The sequence below is a fragment of the Larimichthys crocea genome, chromosome III, assembly GCF_000972845.2.
Source record: "Larimichthys crocea isolate SSNF chromosome III, L_crocea_2.0, whole genome shotgun sequence".
NCBI lineage: Eukaryota > Metazoa > Chordata > Actinopteri > Sciaenidae > Larimichthys > Larimichthys crocea.
The window spans coordinates 46,568,093-46,590,603 of record NC_040013.1 but is presented as its reverse complement, the minus strand read 5'-3'; the positions used below and the strand labels follow the sequence as shown (position 1 = coordinate 46,590,603).

General features: G+C 40.2%; 1 protein-coding gene across 1 annotated transcript in view; it reads left to right on the top strand.

The window, feature by feature from the left end:
• The window catches only part of dntt (deoxynucleotidyltransferase, terminal), a 70,474-nt gene extending 48,183 nt beyond the window's left edge, over window positions 1-22,291 (top strand). Inside the window, exon 11 of the mRNA XM_027275956.1 lies at window positions 20,800-22,291. Coding sequence (XP_027131757.1) covers window positions 20,800-20,886 — 87 coding nt within the window. The 3' untranslated portion in view covers window positions 20,887-22,291. The remainder of the gene's footprint in view (window positions 1-20,799) is intronic.
• The last annotated feature ends 220 nt before the right edge of the window (window positions 22,292-22,511 follow it).

Here is a 22,511-nt window from a genome sequence, read left to right as displayed (position 1 = left end):
AAAAGGCTGTGAGCATAGATGTCCTGGCTTTGGTCCTGAAGCACAGTTACTGATATGAGAGGACCATTCATATTCTTTCTACCTGACACCCCTCTGGCTCTACACCACACTCTAATGTGCTGTTCAAGTAACCCAGTGTTATCCAAAATACAGCATTTATCAGCTCTGAACAATAGGAAACGTTTACTGGAGGAATTTTGACATCTTAAAATGACAAAGCTTGCTATAGATTGTAATTGTTTCCTTTTCTTTTTTTCTTCCCATTCTGTTATTACACTTAAATCCATAGCCTGCATTTATCAAAACTGCAACTGCTCTAAAAAGCCAACTTCTTCTTTGTAGAGTGTGAACAATAAGACAAAACTATCAAATGGCAGCAAAGTGTAGCAAAAGTTTAGAGGAGCTCTCTAGTGATCCTACAATTGATCACATGTAAATTGTTAATTCTTTAAAAAAAAAACTCCTTACAAATGACTCATTTTATTTCTAGAAAATCTATGTTAGCAGTTAACAAGGACAATGCATAACAAATGAATAACATGTATTGTATATTTACAATATATAAATGCATTAATATGGAAACAGAAAATTGTCCCAAACCAAACTGACGCAGGAAAGGAAGTGCAGACAGTGAAGATTCATAAAAAGTGATTTGCAAACAAAATCAAAGCCCGATTGTGTTGTAACATTATATCAGAATTGTGAATCTATACAGTACTGATCTACTGCCAATGTTAGTCACTCCGCAGTGTTCTTAAATTTAGGAGCATTTTTAAATCATTTAAAGAAATGCAGCAAACAGCTTTTGTTCTGAAGTTTGTGAGTAGGAGTAAATGTGAAGGTTTGATGAATACAGAACAAAACAGATGGTATTCAACATTATTAATTTATCATATTGTATCGAGTATTCTTCACATCTAACCTCAAATTGTTATTAAATACTAAGATGAAGGTTAATTTAATTTAATTTCTCTAATGTAAGATTCCATATATAAAAAAAGAAAGAGAAAAATCAATGTTTTCACAAACCGTCAGGAAAATGTTTAATATGCTGTAATTACATAAAGAGTCTACACACATTGACTTTAGAGTAAAAACAAGCTCAATTCAAATAGATTTCCTTGGTTGTACTAATATGAGATTCCTGCAGGACTGTGTAAAAAAAAAAAAAGAACCAATCTTTTGCAGCTTTTGTGCACAAATTTATGCATGAAGGTCCACAGGAGATTCCTTTCAACAATTTTAAAATACATGACTAAATTAACATCATTTTGCAGATCACTCTCCTGATTTTCCTTGATAACGTGTAATTTAAATGTGATGACGAAGTGAAAGCAGCTCTCCGTTTCTAAAATGTGCTGCACCATTACTTCCTCCCTCTGTCTGTCCACCGGGGTAACAGTAGAATTTAATACGACGCTCACTGTCAAATTACGATATCTTGGATGTAGAGTGCTCACAGCTCTTTCGACCCCCCCACCCTCCTCCACCCTCTGAGCAGTGGATGAGTGGACAATAACAGGGCAATTGCGCTGGGCTTTGGGGAGCAGCGGTTTTCGAACGTTCCCCTGGCTGACTGGCTGGCTGGTGCTCACACAGGCAGTGTTTGCATTGAGTATGGGAGCCGCAAGGAAGGAGGCCTGTCTCTGCTGGCAGAGGAAAGGGGGAGGGCGGAGGTTTAATTTAGCGGATGGTGGCACAGGGACCCTCAGGGCGTCACATACTGTAAGACATGCACATACCTGAGCATACGTTGTGACAGACAAGTGAGCCGAGGAAGGGTGCGGTCTCTGTCCTCCAAACATCCTGGTGACAGGCTGGGCGAGCTGGGAAATTTGCTGTTTCTAAATGGAGCGATGTGTAGAGCGGGTGTGTGTGTGTGTGTCGGGGGGGTTCACATTTGCTAACGTTTCTTCCTGACCTTGGTGGCACGTCTGTTCTTATGAATTTTAATTAACAGAGGTAGATGAATATGGTGGCGTAGCTGCGTTTGAAAGAGGAAGGATACATTGTGATGTTTCTTTCTTTTTCAAGGTCAGATCAGGTTCATTCAGTGCTCAATGTGGCTACTAGCTTTGAAGCCAAGTTACTCCGTCTGTATTTGGAACAATAGCAGTGTGTCTTTTTATATAATGATATATAATGATATTTAGAAGGACTTTGTGTTTTCCGTGCGTTTCACTTCACCACATACACCCACACACAGATACGAATGCACATAGTCCAAAACCACACGCAGTCACACTTATTTGAACATCTACAGTTGTCTCTCTCAGTGTGTAGGAACACACCACTATCTAGAAGAAATGAGAATTAGAGATTCACACTGAAGGTAACATCCTAACCTCCAGCCCTTTCGCCTGTGATGATAAATAATTGCATGCCAATTAAAACCATGCAGAAATTTCATGCCGCTGTGTTATCATTTCTACTTCCTTTGTAAACCTTGAGCTGGCAGCCTTACTGCCCAATAGTGCTAATAATAATAAGCAATAAAAATGAACTCCTGTTCTTCGCCCACCTTTTAAACAACCAATCGCAAGTTTGAGTGCAAGACTCAAAGTGCTAAAATAAGATACAGTATGCACCCATTTCTTCTCTGTGTCCTCATAATATTCATATAAAATCTAACCGAGGAGGGCTGAGTGTTGGTAAGGATGTGTGAGCCAGAAGGAAAGTTTATTCTTTCCTTTGTCTTACATGGGTACAAACAATATGTAGCATTTCATTAAGCACACTAAGTGGATTACAAGTTGAAGCATCGTCACTGTTTATTATTGTTGCGGAAGTAGAGTATTCCAGGAACATTACACTGGTAATTGCTACACTGGGTGTTCTATTTTCAGGACCAGAAATTGATTTAAAGTTTTTTCTTTTTTTTCCCCTTCCTTCCTCTCGGCTTCCTCTAGTTTGTGGATGGTCTGTTTTATTATAAGCTGCATGTGGTTTGTTAGTGGTTGATTTTGCTCCCAGTATTGGATTGTGCTCTTTTTTGCTCTTAACCCCTATTTAGCAGCATAAATTGGTAAAGAACTTAATGCAGTACAGAGTATAAAGGTTAGACACTGAGAACAATGAGAACACTGCATGTGGGAGGCAGCTTGAGTCGAAAGCTCATTTAGACCTAAAAAAAAGCCTGTACCTGGCTGAGAAAAAGTCTGTTTAAGCCATACTGTAAATGCACACACATTATGAATGGAATTTGCTTTTGCAGCGACCAGATCTCTGCCAAGGTTTTTGAAGGAGTGTGATTTCAAAGCTCGGCATGAACAGTTAACCTCATCAAGGAGACTGTCAAAGGATTTAAAAAGATAATAGAATATAGCCGCACTTGTGTTTAGTGCTAATATAATATTGACCTGACAGAATGCATTGGTTTGTTCTGTCTGTATTAAGCTTGTTTGTGTCACTTAAATAGACAAGGATCAATATGTCAGTGAGAAAGCTTCACATCAACACCTCCCCTGCGTAGAAGGCATTTTAATGTGTCAAAGTTGTAGGTTGATGAGGGCCATAGAATAAATTAGATGTGCTTTATAACTAGTTAACAAGACTGACAGGTTCTATTTGCCCCCTATGTTGCTCTTCAGCACAGCTTTGAGATAAACACTCGCATCAGCATGCTAATTTGATCACATTGATAATTTTAACATTCTGATGCTAATATGACCCTTTCAGACACAAGATATTTAGTTGTTGTTAAGCGAAAGCCATTGAAAATAATGGGTTTCCGAGTGGAGTGCTGCCATTATCACGTTGTGATGCAGATGGGGATGTCATTAGTTTTAGAGGTATTTTGTAATCAAGCAAAGAATTTTGACAAATTAGTAACTAACTAAACTGTATGTACCAAAATGATTTTTAAAAACGGGATAATTAAACCTGCTGGTGGTGCTAAAGTGAAAAAGGGATAACCAGAGTTGTTAGGATCCATCCTCTGGGAATCATGAATATCTGTACTAACCCATCAAATAGTTGCTGACGTGTTTATTTCTGAGCCAAAGTGTCGACAGACTGATAAACCCCTGATGCTAAAGGCACTCACAGTGATGCCAATGCCACTTTAACTATAGAGGAAGTTAACTCCATACTCTCTCTCTCCATAGCTGATATAGTCAGTCCAACAAAGTCATTCAGTTTGAATTATTTGACTTCAGTGAATCCCACTTCAAACTCTGGAATGTGTGCTGTACACTGACTGTGCTCTAGCGCAGTACTTGTGTTTCAGCTGGAAGAAACTCAATACCCTGTACATACAGGAGAGTTTCAGTACCAGAGATAGTACGAAAATATAGACACAGGAATATAAGACAGAAATAGAAATAAGATATTTTTCCTGAAATAATCTGAAAATTTTTGAAAAGGAGGTAAAGTTTTATGGGCCCGACACTGTTGGAGTCAGTGTTCATATTGTGTGTCAGTCCATAAGTATCTATCACTGCTCAGAGGAGAAACAGTATTACGTTTCTCCTCTAAGTTATAGCGTCATCACTGTTTGGAGGAATGTCATTCTTGCAGGGAAGAAAAAACATCATTGCCAAGGGAATGTAATGTATAAATGTCATCATAATGGCTGGAAACATCCTCACTGTCAGTAGAATGGTTATCACTGCGGGTGCAAACATTATCACTACAGATAGAAATGTCATCACCATGGGCATCAATGTCATCACTACAGGTGGAAACGTCATCTCAGGTAATAACATACTCACTATGTCTCCTACTCCTGGTCATATATCATAAAATGGGTGATTATCATCCCTGGAGCCAACAAGAAACTCACAAAAACATTGGACATTGATGTGACAGCACTGTCCAGGAAAAATTGGGTAGATAAAAATAGACCACTACACTGCATCAAGATATCTTGGAGCAGAGCAGAGTTGGATGAGGAGTTGCTTCTTAAGCTGGGATCAGACTACAGGATTTAAAGAATCTCAACATATCTCATATTTACAGGCCGCCTGCACCAGATTTCTCTCATAAAACCTTGTCTTACGTTCCAAAAGAAGCTCCCACCTAGCTGTGAGATAAGGACAGAAAAGTAGAGATTACAAGATTTATTTGGATTTGGAAATAGGATTTGGAAAATTGGACCATCTTGAATATTGCAAACATGTGCATTCCTGCAATGTGTGGTGACAAACTCGAAGCAGGCATAGAGCTAGGCCAAAAGGAAAATCTCAGCAGGAAACGAAGTGAGAAACAGGTGTGGAAACAGGAACTTTTGGTTTTGCAGCAAGGGTTGGTGAAAATATTCTTAATATTAAGCTTTTCTTCTAAAGCTGGCATTCACCTTTGTTACTCTTACATTTCTTTTCATGATATTTTTTACTATTCTTGAGGCTAGAGCATGCTTCAAACAAAGTGTTGTTCAGTTATGTCCAAAGGCAGTGTTTAGGCTATATCTGTTTCAAATGGCCACACTTCAAGGTGGGGGAGAAGCCTGCTGTCCTAGGGGCAAGATGCTATGAAATGTGGAAATGGGGATAACTGTGCACACTTTATTAGACAGTTTGTCTGTAAATGCATTCGTGGTGTTGCACTCAGTTGTACAAAAGACAAGTGATAGAAGTAGTTTATTTGAAACAAAATGAAGATCATTTTCTCTTTTTTTTCACTGATGAAAGTAAACGGCATACCTGCAACGCCGTGCACGATAAAAGGAATCTGCAATTTGCAAGAGACAGTCATTTGTGAAAATGATTCTGTCACTATTTGCAATTTTCTTGTAAGTAATGCTTGCAAACTGTTTTGGGGAAACAGCCCATTGACTTTTTTTCTCTTTTTGTGGTTTTGAGTGAAATATATCCTCCTACTATTGGATTGACTGCTACTGTATAAGGAGTTGGAACAAGTATTCACACCTCTGCCTTGGCTAATCTTTTGGCAATTCTCTGATTTAGATCTGATCTAGATTTCATCTAGAGCTATCATCATGGCAAATACTAGTGCTAATTTCCAAATGTAAGCACACCATCACAGCAAACTAACTAACTAACATGTCAATATTATACTTATAATCGCTAGCATGGCTGTAGACTCTAAACGCCTCTATCAAGGCATGCTACAATGTGTGTCATTTCTCCACACTACTGAGGAAAGTCTGATCTCACAGATAAAGACTTGATTGTATGTGCCAGAAAGGGGAATCTGAGTATCACAACACTGTAGAGTTGCAGCCACCCTTGGAAGATGAACATGATTGATGTTGGGCGACTCAGGTCATAAGAAGTAAGATAACATCACAACGTAGCTGTGGGATATAACAACCAATTTGACCTGGTCACTATAATCCCCTGATGTCAATCCTGTCGCACACTTTGGGGTCAACTTGAGTGAAGCACCTGTGGGAAGTCACATCCAGACATGAACTCTGTTTAAACCAACGGTGCAGAAAACAAAGGTACACTCTTTTCTGAGACACTGCCATGATGTGTGGTAGTATATGTCAAGACCGACGGTGGTTAAAAATAGTACAGGTTTATTTTATGTGGTCACTGAGTGCTAATCACACACCCTTATCTTGACATTTCACACATATGAAATGAATGAATGCGTTGGCTTTTGTTAACGCAATCTAAGAAAAGATGATTTTTTTATGGATTAGTTGGCCAAATACTAAAATCCTGGTTCACAAACAAATCCTTACATGGCAAAAAAATAAAATAAAATGTATACAGTGCTTTGTATCTTTTGTATCTTTTGTTTGTTTCTATTGTCACCTTCTCGCCTTTTCACCTGCCTTGCACAGTCCTCATCCATAATAAGATCTAATCAATACAGACAGAATACAGATAACAGCAAACACCATCAGACTGGTAATTATCTGGATAGTGTATCTACATCCAGCTTGTATTACGAGCTGTAAATGAGGTCTTTGTACACTTGCCAAGATAGCAGTTCCATTGGAACAACACAAGAGCAGCACTATTAAAAAAAGAACAGAAAGCTTTTACTTTTGGCATCTTTAAAAACATTGGAAACCTCCTGGTTTGATCAATTATTGCGGCACTTTGGTCTGCTTGTTATGTTTGATTGATAGTCATTTGCTTCCAGTCTGCGTGCAGTTACTATAACCAGGATCTCCTTGACTGGAATGTCTCTGTCCATGTTAATGCTGTAGCCACGCAACAGGTCTGAGTGTCTTCTTGCATTTATTCTGATTAAAAACCCTGTTCTCCTCTGAGGGAGCTGCCACTCAGCATTGCAAAGACAGGAGTTTGCTGGTTTGCCATAAAAGCCTGCATATATTTTGTTTTTCCCCTCGTTTTTCCCTGCCAGTCAAAAAGGGTTCAAGGAATTTTTCACTTCAGAGATTTGCTTTGATCGCACCACTTTGGACGTTTCTCTGCTATGTCCCTGCGTTGGTCTTGAAAGGCTCTGACTGTAAGACAGAAGCTGAGAGGAATGATTGCAGACAGGTATATCAGTGTGGAGGTATGATGGATTTTACAGTGACAGAATTCAATGAGTGTAATGTGAAGGTCTTTGCCACACTGATGTTTAATTCCACTCCTGAGATTTTCTGACCAATCTTTACTCATAATTTGTGCTTTACTGTTGTTTTGACAAAAAATGCCATCCTAAACTCAGTAAAAGATGCTGAAAATGCATCCTTTGCCAGCTTGTTTTATGGAAAACAAATGTAACTTTTTGCATTTTCCAAAGGACAGATACAAAGTGTTTGTTTAAAAATGCAAAATTGTCATGGCATTATTTAGTTTTGCAGATCTCAAGTAAATTTGTAGTTTTCATCGGAAAAGCAGGGAGAGAAAATCAGTGGTCCACATGTCATTCCATGTGATTGCTATTGAAAAATCTAAATATTCATGAGCACAAATGTTTGAGAAACCTTCTTTTGTCCTTCCTCCCCTTGAACAAGAAGCTGTTAGCTTCAACCCCCCCAAGTAATGACACCCTCCATGACAGGAGAACAATGCAAATATGGACATTCATTTCAGGATATAGTTGCCGTGTGATTAGGTCGTTCCACATAGATGTCAGAGAAATAATTAAAAGACTTTAATGGGAATGATTGTGGAGCATGAAGTGGGCGGGCTGCTGCAATAATGGTGCACAGTGAATCTGTGTATTACAGTTAATAATTTGTCCACCAGGATTTGGTTTAAATGTTGTTGATTTACTGGCACGATGGCGTCGTTTTCACTTCTAGTTTTACATGTATTTTGTTAGATTTGTCGTATATTTAGCATTTACTTGAAGTTTTGATTAGGAAGGTTTCAGTTTTTTTTCTACAGTAATGCTGTTACTGAGCTAATGACCAGCGTGCACAATATACATAACACACAGCATGTAGAGAGCAGCCATTGTAGTGAAGATACAAGACTAAAATGCACAATATGCTTTGTGCTAAATGCTAATATCAACATACCAGCATGCTGATGTTTAGCAGGTATCATGTGTACCATGTTCACCAGCTAACACTTGCTAATTAGGACTAAACAAAGTACCACTGATGCCACAATGGAATGTCATAGTTGTAGTCATATATACAAATATTATTATTATATATTCTATTATAATAAAATCTTGACCTAATGAGTTGCATGAGGGGGAAAGTCTGGGGTGGTTCAGGCAATCATGGTTCCCAGAGGATACATCTTCTGTGCCAATCCAGCTAAATGATGATGTTGAGATAGTTCACTGGAATAATAAAAATTAGCTACTTACTGCTAAATTGTTAGTGGTGCTACATGAAAAGTTGGGGGTTGACCCAGTATCAGTACTATTCATCCTCTGGGGACCAGGAATATCTGTATTTGTAGCTGCATTTGTGCAACTACTAACACCACCTGAGCTCCATGTAAAATGTCATCAATGTTAGCATGTGATGCAAAAAGAAAAATAGTGCTGACTTGCCCTTTCTGTGGAAGGAGTGCTTCTCACTGCTGTTTGGCAGATAGTTTGTACTTCAGTCTTATGTTTCAATGCATCACTTCCTGCAGGTGGAGAAGATTCTGTTCATGTCTGACACCACAGTTTTTCTGGGGCAAATAGGGCAAATAATCTACGACACTTCTTTTTTTAGCAGCGATTTGTGATTTATGTTGACAGGAAAAGTATATGTTTCCATAAAAATGTTGCCTAGTGCAGCTTTGAAGAGGGTGGTTTGTGCTGCTTGGTCTGGGAATTTGCTAAAGGCAGACAAACAGTCATGACAGTAAAAAAAGGGGATAGAGAAAGATAGAGTGACACATGAAGAGAGGGAAAAGCGACTGAAAGGTTTTGTCGCCATTCCCACAGACCGTTATCCCTGGTGAGGCTGTATCAGCAGGATGGTCATCTAATCAGCCTTCACAGTGGGACAACTACATCAGTTAGCATCAATGATAAATCATATTGACAGCTATTGCCTGACAGAAGGGGGTTAATGATAGAGGAGGGAATGTGGAACTGTTGAAAAATAGACTGAAATTAAGGGGAATTAAGGAGAAAGAGAAGAGTGATGGACGCTTAAGCGAAGTAAAATTTCTAAAAACAGAGGCGCACATTCAGGATAATTGCATGAATATTATCTGTTCACTTACCGCACCAGGATTCTAACACCCCCTCTTTCCCCCTGTCACCCGTTTTACCATTGTCACCTCACCCAGTGTACCTCTGCCTCCACTTCTCCAGCCTCCCATCCACCCACACAGTGCCTGTTACCAGCACTTAATGGGTGAAAAAAAGGATAGGAAGTATTTATAGATTCAATTGAGCCTGAGTTTTCGCATGACTAAAAAAATAGATTTCAATAGCAAGCTATTATCCTACAAGCTGCAATCTTTTTTTTTTTCTGGAATTACAGAAATGAGACAACTCTGTGAACTTGTGAGATGAGATGGAAAAAAGAGGACAAAGACAGGAACGTAATGAGGGAGACGGGAATGTTGGCGGTAGGGTAGGGGGGGTTGGGTTTGGGGTTGAACCGGGGTGTCGGCTCACTCAGGAGACACATCCTCCTCCATTATTGATGAAAGTGAATGGCACAAGGTTTCAGGAAGGACCGATGTTGGGCCGTGTCCTTTTGTCATGTAACATTAATTGACAAAGGCCTTGCGGTGGCGCAGGCACCTGTCCATCCAGGGATCCTGTTTCGTTTTGCACCATGATTTATTTACAGGGACAGTCGATTGAACAATCTTTGGAGTGGTTCAGGCTTCGCTTGTAGTCTCTGTGCTGTTGTGCCCTCACTGTGGAATACCAGAAAAAGGAGATTCTCTTCTTCTCTTCTCTTTTATAATAAATCATCATTGTCACTGGATAAACAAGCTTTTAACAGTGCAGCTCCCCTCACTGGAAGTACTGTTGTCTGCCTACCCAACCCTTTATCGGGCGAGGAACCATATATGGTCACTTCCATGGGCTTTTAAAATGGTTCCCAACATCTCTCAATGAAGGAGCACAATCATGTGACTTTCTTCAGCCAATCAGCTAATGTCAGGCTACGTCACAGGTAGCGTTGCTATGGCCTCTAATGGATCCTACTCCAACCCCAACCCTAATATTTTTTGCACTGAATCACATGCGTGATATTTTGAAATAAGTGTCATTAGTTCTGTAAGACGTGTCCGATTGTTAATTTAGAAATAAATGTTCCACATATTTTTTGGAGGTGGGCAAGTGACAGTATATGGTAACTTCTTTGACTTTGATTTGCAGCCTAAAACTGAAATTCTTTTAAAAAGTAAAAAAAAATGTCTTCTTATATCCAACCGAGTACCCTATAGAGGGTTAACAGCCTACTAAAGAACAGCAAAAAAAACAAAGAAACAATCATGATGTGATAACTGTATACTATACACAGTGCTTTGTTGGAGTTGGGAAAGTTAACCACATGTGTAGTTGCCAAGTAACAAAATAACAAGTTCGTCTTCAACCTTGAAGGACTCTTATCATTGAAAAACAGCTTTTGTGAGCACCTCCTCCACCACTGAAACTGAAAATGTTCGAAATGTCAGCAATGCTAGAAAAATGCTTTTTGAGCCTGTATAGTGATCTAACTACTATTCATAGTGTAGTCTGTGGGTGCTTTGAGGACTTAATGTCACCTGGGAACAGAACAGACCATGACATATAACTAAACTTGCAAAGTTTTGCAAATTGTTCTTTGTCAATGAACTGGCTCAGAGCCCCCTACTTCACGGACTAAAGTGACTCACAGTGCAAGAGCCTTGTTTTCCTGCTGTCATGTCAATATAGCATTAGAAAAGTCTTCAGATTAAGTATAAGTCTAACCTTTGTGTGGCTGGTTCAAGCCTTTGAGTGTGACCCATTCTGGTGCCTCAAGCAGAAAACATCTGTTGCAGCAACAATTGGTGAGAACCAAGAGGCAGCAATGAGCCCATTACACACTCGAACAAATGAGGACAAGCTGTACAAACATGAGATTTGTGCTTTATCCAGACTGTTTTTAAACAGCATGGTTCTGTTTTACAAGAGACAAGGCTTCAGGAAAGAAATCTGACTAGATGGTTTGGAAAATCTAACCGTCTGGTTAACCTTCCCACCTGTGATAAAGAACAATGCACCACCTTTAGCTTTCCTATGAGAAGCATAGCGGGCTGTCTCCCACGCAGTGGATGAGGCAATCCTAGATGGGGCTGCTTTTGGATTGAACTAATTGTAACAGGTCAAAACAACAACTGACTGAACATACTACTGGACTAAGATACTAAGAATCAGCGTAGAACATTATGGTTTTGTGAATGGTGATATGTTTGCTTGCCAATCCGTTCTGTGTAGGTGTATAACTATTGACCAGGATTTAGTAAAGCAGGCTACATTCTGTATAGCAACTAGCTGATGTGATACGACGATTCAGCCTGTACCCTGAACATGTTTGTTGATCATAGGCCTCCTGCACAGACAGTTTGTTTTCCCTTTGCAGAACCAACAACTGTGCTTCATTTGGACAAAATATGAGAGGGCAAAGCAAAGATTAGAAGCTGCCAGTCACCCACGGCTGTATTTATAGAATGGTGCAGGATCACAGGATGTGGCAACTTTTTGTCACCTCGGTGGCCACAGTGTTGAACACAGGGTGCGATTAGGAGGAATGCATTAATCAGCCAGTCTCTGACATGAGTCATGACAAATCAGATCACTCTTTTTCTTTCTTTTTAAAAGCGGTCTGCTCTGAGCGACAGCGCTCTGACAATTCCGTGATGGAGAGAACACTTCAGAGGAAAAATCCGCCTCAAAAGATTCTCTGCCACAAAAAGCCTCTCCAAATGGAGAAAGTCTGAAGTAAATATATGGTACCTTAAATTAAATTGTCGTGGGAGGAGATTTGGCTACATTTTCCCTGAATCCTAAGTGAACCATTTTCCAATGTAGGTCCAATCATATAGAAGAAGGATGGCATTTTCCAGCCTTTTAACTATATGCATCATGACACATGCCTGTGCTGGCTGATCATTAAAAACATAGCCAGCAAGGACAAAGGAGTTAGAAAGAAAAATGTCTTTTATTTTGAAGTATCAGGATGTCTTAGTATGTGCTCTGCTTGGTTGCCATGGGACTGGCCCACTCTCTCTGTAAGCACATGTTGCAGGGCCCTGACATTAAAATTACCCAGTGCTGCTTGATTATTACTGACACACGGTGTATTGCACCTTTGGCTCCCTAATAGGACATTCACCATCACAGTGAGTTACCAAGATACCAAATGACTGCCATCGAGAAAATAAAGGTTTGTGCGTCTGGTAAAAACACCAGCACAAAGCCCACCAATACACTGTCACAGAAATGAAACCATTCAGACAAATCTGTTGGCCTATGTACGTGTTGTGCTGTCACCACCATCAAACTGAGTGCATTCAGTGGCAGGGGAAGCATGGATATTAGGGCTGATCACAGTCAGCGATCGCCCCCCTCCGTCAGATGAAATTTGCCCACGTAGATGTAAATGTTTGAGAGCAGCCGGGATTACAGTACTTGCTTTCAGTCGATGATTTCTTGACCACAGTTTGAAATTGTAATTGTGTTCTTGCCAAGAAACATGCAATTTTTTTTGTCATGAGTGTTTAGAATTATAATCTTCATTTCAATGGTATTTCATTTCAATTATATTGTCGACATGTAATAGGTTCTACAGGATCTGTCAAGTTTGCTCATGCTGTTGTTGCTCAAGTTTAAAAGTGAGGCCCTACTACTGTTATAAGAGTATGAAAGCAAAAAGTAGTAATGACATTTTACTGTATTTTCATATATTTATCGTATTATTTAATTGTTTATTTTCACATGTTTAGCTGGTCACATTTTCGGTTGCTGCATTTCTAACCTTCAGGCATAGTATTTTAAACTCCAGTCGCATGATTCGCTGCTTCTCCAGTGGTGTGACAGGTCGAATGACTCGAAGACCCTGGCTTGCATCAGTATGAAGATCTGCTGTTAAAATGGCCAAACAAAGCTCATATTTTGCCAATGTGCCGTTTTAATTGAGCAGAATGAAAGGAGTGCTGAGGCAGCAGCATCCGATCACACTGTCTGGAGGAGGAAGCAAATTGGTCATGCAAAACCAGCCCCTCTTCAACAAACCAATTAATTATTTATGGGCTTCAGTGGAGCAGCGAAAGTTAATTTATTGTTATCATTAGAAGAGTGTTCTGTTTGGGTCCATATGAGGAAGAGTCAAGCTACAATTACAGGCTCCACAGATTAGAGAGAACTTTATATGACTGTGGCAGGCAGCAGTTCTCACACTACACAAGATGCCTTGAAACTTCAGGAAGAATGAGCTAATAAATGCAAATGAACAGTGTGAAGGCAAGAAATATATCTTGCTGGACAATTGTCCAGATTGACATGCCAGAGGAAGGAAAATCCTAATTAAGAAAATAAATTAACTTAAACATGTACCACTGTTTGACTTAATCTGAACACTCTATTGAGACATGTTTTGTCTCAAAGTTTGTTTTCACTGTTCTCGTTTAAAATGTCTAAATTCATTACTTCAGTAGATAACGTGTGTTGCTGCGTACTCTTTACTGCAGCAACTCCATGATTAAGACATTACATACATTGTCATTTAATTGACAATTTTATCCAAAGTGACTCACAAAAAAGGGATACAATCAAAGAGGCAAATCTTAGAGTTGGTTATCAGACCTTCTTTCTGTTACACCTGTAATCACACCCAGCAGTGATGTCACGGTGTACCACTGCAGCACAGTGAGATGTTAAACCACTGGAGGTCAGCATAAAAAGGATTTTGTTCTGCTGTTGAGATAATATCACAAATAATTGGATTTCTGATCTATTTTATCTAAAATCGTGATGATATTTTGTTAAGTTTTAGTTTAAAACAAGATGATGAAACTTTCCTCTTAGCCGATCTAAATCTTGAGATGCGAGAACGGAGCTGGAGTTGAGAGACGTCTACAACCTGATTGTTTTTAAAAATGCATTTTAAAAAAGCTAGTAAAGAGGTAAATCATCAAACGACAGCTGATGGGTTCTCTTTTGCTATCCATGGACATTATTTTCATGCATGCAACCAAAGGCTTCTCAAATGTGATTAGTCAATACAACTCGACTACAAACGATACGACGACAAAAATCTTGTCCCTTGTCCTTTGCTTACTGATTTTGCATTCATACGCAGATATCTCGGCGGCGAGGTGGTGCAGTGGTTAGCACTGTCGCCTGTCTAAACTGGCTGTAGGCGTGAATGTGAGTGTGACTGGCTGACTCTGTAATGTCATTTATGTGGCAAACCGTGAGTTTATGTAAGCCAGCTGGCATTACTCAGAACAACTTACTGGTCATTTCGGATCGAGTAAGGCTGGAGCAGGATGGAACTGAGTACCAGTGCATTCTATTGCTTATGAATTCAACTTTCCATATGTCCTATTCTTTGAAAAATTGCATAGTGGTTGGAATTCGTCTGTCTCTGCAAGTGAGATATGTTAATTGTGTTTGTTGGCTTTCTTTGGATTTATAGTGAGCAAGAAGCACTCACTCTAACAGGCATCATAACACACTGAAGAAATAAATTGTCATTTCTTCATTTCAATTCCTTTAGTCAATAGGAATGATATGCAAATTAAATTTAAATTCAAAAGTGTCAAAGTTCTACTTTGGCAACACTGTGACGAGACTGGAAAAACATTGAGCTTTTATTACACTTCTCTCAGACTCTTTGCTGTATCTGTTCATTACCTTTGGGCAACCTAATCAACTAAATAACTTTGATTTGCAAATGTTTACTCCTCCACGGGAGCAAAGAGCCATAACACCAGGGAAGCTGAGTGAGGATCCCATTGTTTCTGATTAGGAATTCATTATTTGCTACCCTTCTGCCTCTCTGCCCAGTGCACGGGCTGATTAGCAAGCTGGGGAAGGATAGGTAATGACGATAACACTAAACTCAATAGCTGTTTTATAGGCAGCGGTGCTTTATGATGCTTGCACTAATTGCTGGTGTGATTAGTGAGGTGTCTGTGCCCTCTCTGGTTGCTCCGGCTGTCCTGTGAACTGAGCTCTTGCAGACCGGAGCACAGGGGAAGTGTGGGTGTGTGGCGGATCGTTGCAGGAGGAAGACACAGGGGCATAATCGACTTCCCACTTTTTCTGCCCCTGTCAGCCCTTTCCTGTGTGCTGCAATAAAGACAAATTAACTTAAAGGCAATCAAATGTTTTTTTTTCTCGATCTCTTGGCAATAAAGTAATCTTTTTCTAACCGTCGAAGAAGAAGAAAACTGCCCATATAGAAGAAGGAGGACATTAGCTGATTTGATAACCTGAAATTTATGTGAAAAAAAATATATATATATATATATATATATATATTTCTGCCTTCAAGTGTGCTATTTCTGATGGAAGTATATCTTGGACTCATCTACTCTGAATATGTTCCTCTCACTGTTAGCCCTGTGAAAATACAACATGTTGAAAGTGATGCTTCTAAAAGCTTTATGTGCCTCTGCCATTCAATCTGAACTCAGTACTTAAGTTCTTTATACATGCTCATTGCTCCTGTGGCTAAGCAGTTCTAGAAGTGAGATGACAGCACTCTTATTGATGGCTTGTGCTTAGATACATTTTCCGACCATAGAGTTTGTATAAGAGAATTTGCATGGATTTCAGGCTGGGTTTTGCATAGTTCTGCACACAACCTTTAGCCTGGTTCTCTAAGCAGACCTCTGCTTTCTGGTGTCTTGCTGTTCATCACACATTTAATATTTGTTTTTGTACCTTGATCTTTTTAACTGTGCACACACTAACATTTACCATTTTGACATGTGGATACAGCAAACTTCAACAGAGTTCAAGAGCCGTCTATTTGTTGTACATATCCACTCAGTTTACTGAATGTGATCTACACTGTAAAACATTTTTCATCCACATACATTGAGTTTTGAGCTTTATGGCATTAAGTCACACACCAGTGATTGGTGAAACTGGATCATATTTTATGGAGAAAATGTTTCTGGTTTTCCCTCCGGCTGCTCTGCATCAACTCTCAGTGATTTACAGAGTTTCCTGATAGACAGTAAAGTAAACTTCTGCAACCTATAGCTACTGTTAGCCAATGTTACCTTAGTGCGTTAGCCATGCTGCCCGGACTGCAAGCTGTGAAGGTGATAGTTACAGTGTGTACCACAGGCTTTTTGGACCACCAGGTTTTCAGGCTTGGGGTGCAGGGGAACCATAGCTCAGCACAGCAGCCTCTCTGGACATAATGGCGGAGCCGAAGAGGATATTAACAATAGAAGCTAAGAAGAGAAAAGAAGAGCAAGAAGCTGCCAGACAACAGTAAATCTGGGACTGGCTTTTAGTTGGCAAGAACTTTGTGGAATAAAAGGCTGAAAGACAGACGCTGAGCTGGACTTCCTCATAAGCAATATTAGCTGGCTGCTATGTCTTGTGTTATTGCACTTGCTTGATGTTTTTGGCTGTGTCGGCGAAGCTGTCGACTCACTAATTATTTAGACTATTAGACTACATTGTAGGAGATCTGCAGCCTTTGAGCAAGGTTACTGGTTTGCAGCCATCCAGGTGTGTGCCTTTAAGGCGGCAGGTACAGGCACTTGAAGAAGTCATTGAAGGATATATTATTTTTGACCTAAAAATTTGATGAAGTTCATTTTTAATCTGTGTGAACTGAACTGGCTCTTGTTGCACAGCACTGCACCCAGCAGACACACCTGGTTGACGAGGGCGGTGAAACTGAACCATAATAGTAAATTTGCAGCAAGCAGAGAGTGGCATTAACATAAAAATACTGATGAGCGCATTTTTAAGTTAGTTCAGTGTTAAAGCAAGTTCCCTTTGCTGCAGAACTGAACTCAGTTTTTCAGTTTTTCATTTGACACATAGCCATGTATGCAACTTTTGTTAAAAATCAAATTAATAAAAGAAGGTAAATGTGCTACTTTGGTTGCACATTTATAAGGCATTATGTTGTTTGTTTTCAGTTGTTATGCTCATTTTGGTTGATATTGAGCTTCCTCCATGTTTCTGTCCTTCATGTGCTTGCTGGCAGACTAGTCTCGAACAGCTATCCAGGTCTTCCCTCTGCCTCTTTGTCTCTCTCTCTCTCTCTTTTTGATGTGTCAGTTGAGCAGGGTTTGGAGCCGGGCAGGCAGCCATGTCCATCAGCTCCATCCATCAAGCAGTGGGCCGGGTGGCAGAGACAGGATGACGGGCAGCAGAGAAGGGGCAGATGTTTTGCAGGAACTGATATGTGTTCACGTCCACGAGGGATGTCATTATGTGGCGGACAGAGAAACATGTAGCTGATTAGCGGCTTATTAAGTCAAGGACACTGGCTCGCAGTAACACACACGGCTTCCATTCGGGCTTGTGGTGTTGATGGCTTGCAAGTCACTGAGAACTATAGGAGTCAGACAGATAACCTCTCCTTCTAATTAACCGCTGCTCTGTTCTTTAACTCTAAGCTCCTTTTGATACACCAAAAATCTCAGGAATAAATGCTGCTTTTGCCTTTTCGAGTATTGCTTTGCTGTGTATGCCTAAAGGGAAGAACTCAGAGGTACATAAGGTTTGTGGATTTATCTCTCAGAGAGCCCAGACTGTGTTGTGCAAAGTAAATAAAGCAACGTCTCCCTAGGGCCATGTAAGGATTGTAGAATTGAGGAAAGTGGACAGTGCAGCGAGAAAAGAGCTTTAGCTGTGATCCAGGACAATGGCTAAATTGGTAATGTTGAGAATCTCATCTGAACCCTGTGTTTTCGCCTTTAGTTGGATCTCTCGAGTTGTCCCGTGTTTCCTCTGAACAATAAGCCCTGCCATGTGGATTTACTTCAAATCACATCGGCCTTGTCCAGCAGGCCTCTTTCTTTCCCATTTCTTTCATTCCTCCTCCATCCCTGCATCCACTTTTTATCACCTGTATGTTTAATACAGCATAGCTTGCAGCATCATGAAACGCAGCAATGTGTGTGTGTGTGTGTGTGTGAGCTTCATGTGTCTTTAGTGGTTACAGCAATAAATGGGTTCCAGGTTATGAGCTCAGTGAAAAATACAAGCAGTGATGGAGCATTTAATAGGTCTTGGAATAGTTTAACTACTTTAATGCAATGCTGTTTCTCTAACAGTACATTGTTTTTTTGTAAAAGAGCGATAATATTTCTCCAGACAGTACTAATTGACTGTTATTGTCTGTGAGAGATAATGAGAGCTAGAGACTGAACTAACCTCAGATATTCATCTTAGGTCAGAGTCCACAGATTTGGACCTTGGATGATATGAAGGTTTTTTATAAGTGGGTTGTTATTTTTTTGTAGACAAATGGAAATGCATGTTTTATCCCCTAAACCTGATTTACTCAATTTGCATCAAAATGGCAGCACTTCCTTTCAGAGTCATAACCCAGGAAAACTGAAATGCACACATCATGCATAAATGTCTGCGTTTACAGTGTCTCTAATGTCAGTGACACTAAACGTCCATAAACCCACTCCCAGATCGCTCCTTGTAACTTTAGATCTCACCTAATAATAATTAGTGTAGAATTAGAAATGCAGTGATAGTTGTTTGTACTTCCATGGTTACAGTTAATGTGTTTTCATGCACTTAAGTAACCAGGATACTGTAAATGTGTGTATACACACAGTTGGTTGGTATCAGAAACAGAAATACTTTATTAATCCCTGTAGGGAAATTGTGTTTGTTACAGCAGCTCCCAAACTGTTAGTGAGATAGTAAGTAATAGCAAGAAAACAAAACTTTAACACTATACACCTATACAATATCGTATTATAACACTATATACACATGTATAAATAACAGTTAAATAAAACCAGTAAGAGTAAAATAAAAACCAAGTAACATTGAACTATACAATATTTAAATCTAAAACCTTATAAAGAATTTAGTCTTTGAGAGACTGTAGAGTGGCTTGACTAACTAACTTTTCTTTCCGGTGCACTGGACAGACGGAGCAAGCTGTGTCTATATATTTAACAATTAGCCAAATCTTCATCAAGGGAAACAAACTTATTTTGACTTCTAGATATCCTGTGTCAGTTCAATTACATTTAAATTGGACCAAGTTAACTAAAGTTACTGTGTCCATGGCAACTTTATACATCCTGGGTATATCCCACAAGAATGTGGTGTGTTGAAAACCTGTGGACATACAAGTAAAAAATCCAAATCATCTAAATAACTGTAAAAACCAGTTCCAGAACATGTATAGTACCATACACAAATTGATGGCATTCATAATTAATAGGCTTAACTTATTCTGTACAAAAAGTTAAGGATGCCTCAAGGTAAACTAAACTGATTTGAAATGTTAAAATGATCACACAAACATCACAGTTAACAGACTTCCTGGTTCAGCATTGCCTAACTGCGCCTCCATAGTTGTGTGCACACTGCTTTCTTCGTCAGTGGGTGATTTTTGGGGACAAGTGACTTCCAAATAAAGTGGTTAAGGTTATCTGACTAAAATGTTTCTTGCTTGTCAGACTTTGCTGTCACCACCTTCCAAATTACTTTTTACAGTGTTATCATACCCATTATCACTGATAATAACAAATAAGGCCTAACTTATTTATAACTGAAACCCAAATCAGGCTGGAAAGAGAATTAAAGAGGTGTGATATGAACAGAACTTCATGCGGTGTCCCGCCGCATGGCTAACCTGTCATTTGCATTATAAAAAACAAGCCAGTATAATGGGAGACGTGCCTTGAAGTGTTTTTCCTTCTCCTGGCTGCCTACTAGTTGCTCTCAGTTATCTCTGCCCTCAGCTGGCAGTTGAAGCCGACGTGCTTGGTTTTTCTGCCATCTCTTTGCAACGTGTCAGGTCCAGTTTAGCACTTGAAGGCAGGATGTGTCTGAATCACAGCCCTCTCTCTCTCCGGGCTGTCTTGCTCCCAAGGTGAGTCAGGCCTCGTCACCACTCCTATAGAGACATAGCCCATCGCATGGCGTTGGTAGACGGCCAGCAGTTAATAGCCCTGTCGTGATTTGTCAGGGAAAATACTCATCTGCTGAAGAGTGCAATCACTTAGAGCAAGGTTAGGGTGTTTATGGGGTTGGAAGCGAAGGTGGACGGTCAAATGTAAATCTGCACAGTCACGGCATATTTGAGCCTTAGCACGAACTGGGTGAGTAAAATCCTAAATTGATATTGACAGCTTGCAGTGGAGATAGGAGCCCAAATACACGCACAGTTAAAGTTGCGAGTACACGACAGGAATATTTTCAGGAATAGTGAAGCTTAAAATTGAGAATTTATGGATTTGGATTGGTGTCACCGAGACAAATTCCTGCATAAGTCACTGACTTTCTGTTTGTTTGTCCTCTGTCTAGAAAGAGTTCCTGGCAGCTACGACTGAAAAGGACATCTTTGCCCATCTGGGTCTCGAGTACATTGAGCCTTGGCAGAGAAATGCGTAGGCCTCAGCTCCTCCCCGGCTGCATGATATCCTGTGTGTACATCAGTGTTTATCCCATCTGCTTGCCGTTCTGCAGCTCTCCTGTGATTCACTTTCAAACAGCTTTTGATTTCCATACAGTTTTGTGTTGTTGCTGTTATTGTTGTCTACATTACATACTGGTGTATGATTCATAATTCTGCTTATTGTCTCTCAGTGAGTAAACACTCCTATACCATTCATGGCTTCCCTGTCTCTAAGTGTTGTAATCATAGGCAGGACACAAAGAAAATCAGTCCGAGTATGAATTGCCTGCGGTGCCTGCGAGGTGCAGGAGAGAGAGAGCCTGAAAGGAACACAGAGGGAAGCAAACGAGGGAAGGGGGTGACCACAGAGAGAGGGTGAGGGAGAAGACAGGAAACGATGAGAAAGGCGAGGGGGAAGGGAGCTTTTGTCGCGCAAAATGTTGTAATCACCCTCCTCCTGGCAGGAAACTGCTCGGCATGAAGCTGAGCCAGGTCTCTGGGGAATTGAGGGGCGGGTAATGAGCTTCAAATAAAGGAGCGTTCGGCATCGCCATTTAGCCTCCATTTAAGCCTACGTCCACTGGAGATCATTTAGCTGGCATGCTGCTATCCAAAGACCCGAAGTCTTCGCTCTTGTTCCAAAATGAATCCCCTTCCCCAGATGCTTGGATGAAATTAGAGGCAATCAGCTGCGCCGGGAAATCATGAAGAATTCAGACGGAAGGTAAATGAGTCCCCAAACCACATGGATGGATCCCGGCGTTCAAAGGAACTCATAAAACATCCATTATCTCACTGGTTTCACTTTGGCTTATGTTTTATGTATGATTTTTGTTTATCAGGATTTGTGTCCTTATTTCTCAAATGTACGCTGGCCCTGTAGGACAATGATCCACTAATGAAGAAACTTTATTGATCCCTTTGGGCAATCTGGGCAGAGTCTGACTTGTTCCTCCAGTAATGACATGACCTGCCCCGCTGTCCACACCCAACCCACTTTCCCATGATGACCAGCCCCCGGTTTATCCCATGGTGCCTCAACGAGAGCAGAGACAGATGAGTGCAAGGCATTCTAGTGAATCACCCTATTTAAAGATCTTTAAGTAGAACAGTCCTGCACTTTGAGGACTCGACCCGGGCCTCCTCCCACCACTCCTTCTTCTTTCTCCCTCTTGGTTTCTGTCTCTTTCTCTCCCACTGTCTTGCTCTCTCAACCTCGCTGACACAAAGCAAACTTTAAAGGTTCCGAGTTGCAGTGTTAACCAGATGGAGCAAGCTCCGGCACCCTGGTCTCCTGGGTTATTTGATGTTTTTATACTTTAAAGCGGTGGTTGAATTTTTACCAAAAAAATAAAAGATTTCTCCAGAGTGGAAAAAAAAAATCAAGCTGACCTCAATAAATTCGTATTTGTCCTGCTCCATTATTTCCCTTATTTCTAAATGTTTAAAGTGTGAATGGGCTCTGTTTCTACTTTCACATTAAATATTCACCATTGTAAAGGTATTAAAGGCTGTAGTGCTCAATTTAAGAATCCACACATTGTTGTTATGGTTTTAAAGAGTCTTAAACTGTTTGGAAAGCTAAAAAGTAAAGAACTGAGTGTAGTATGGTCCAAAGTCC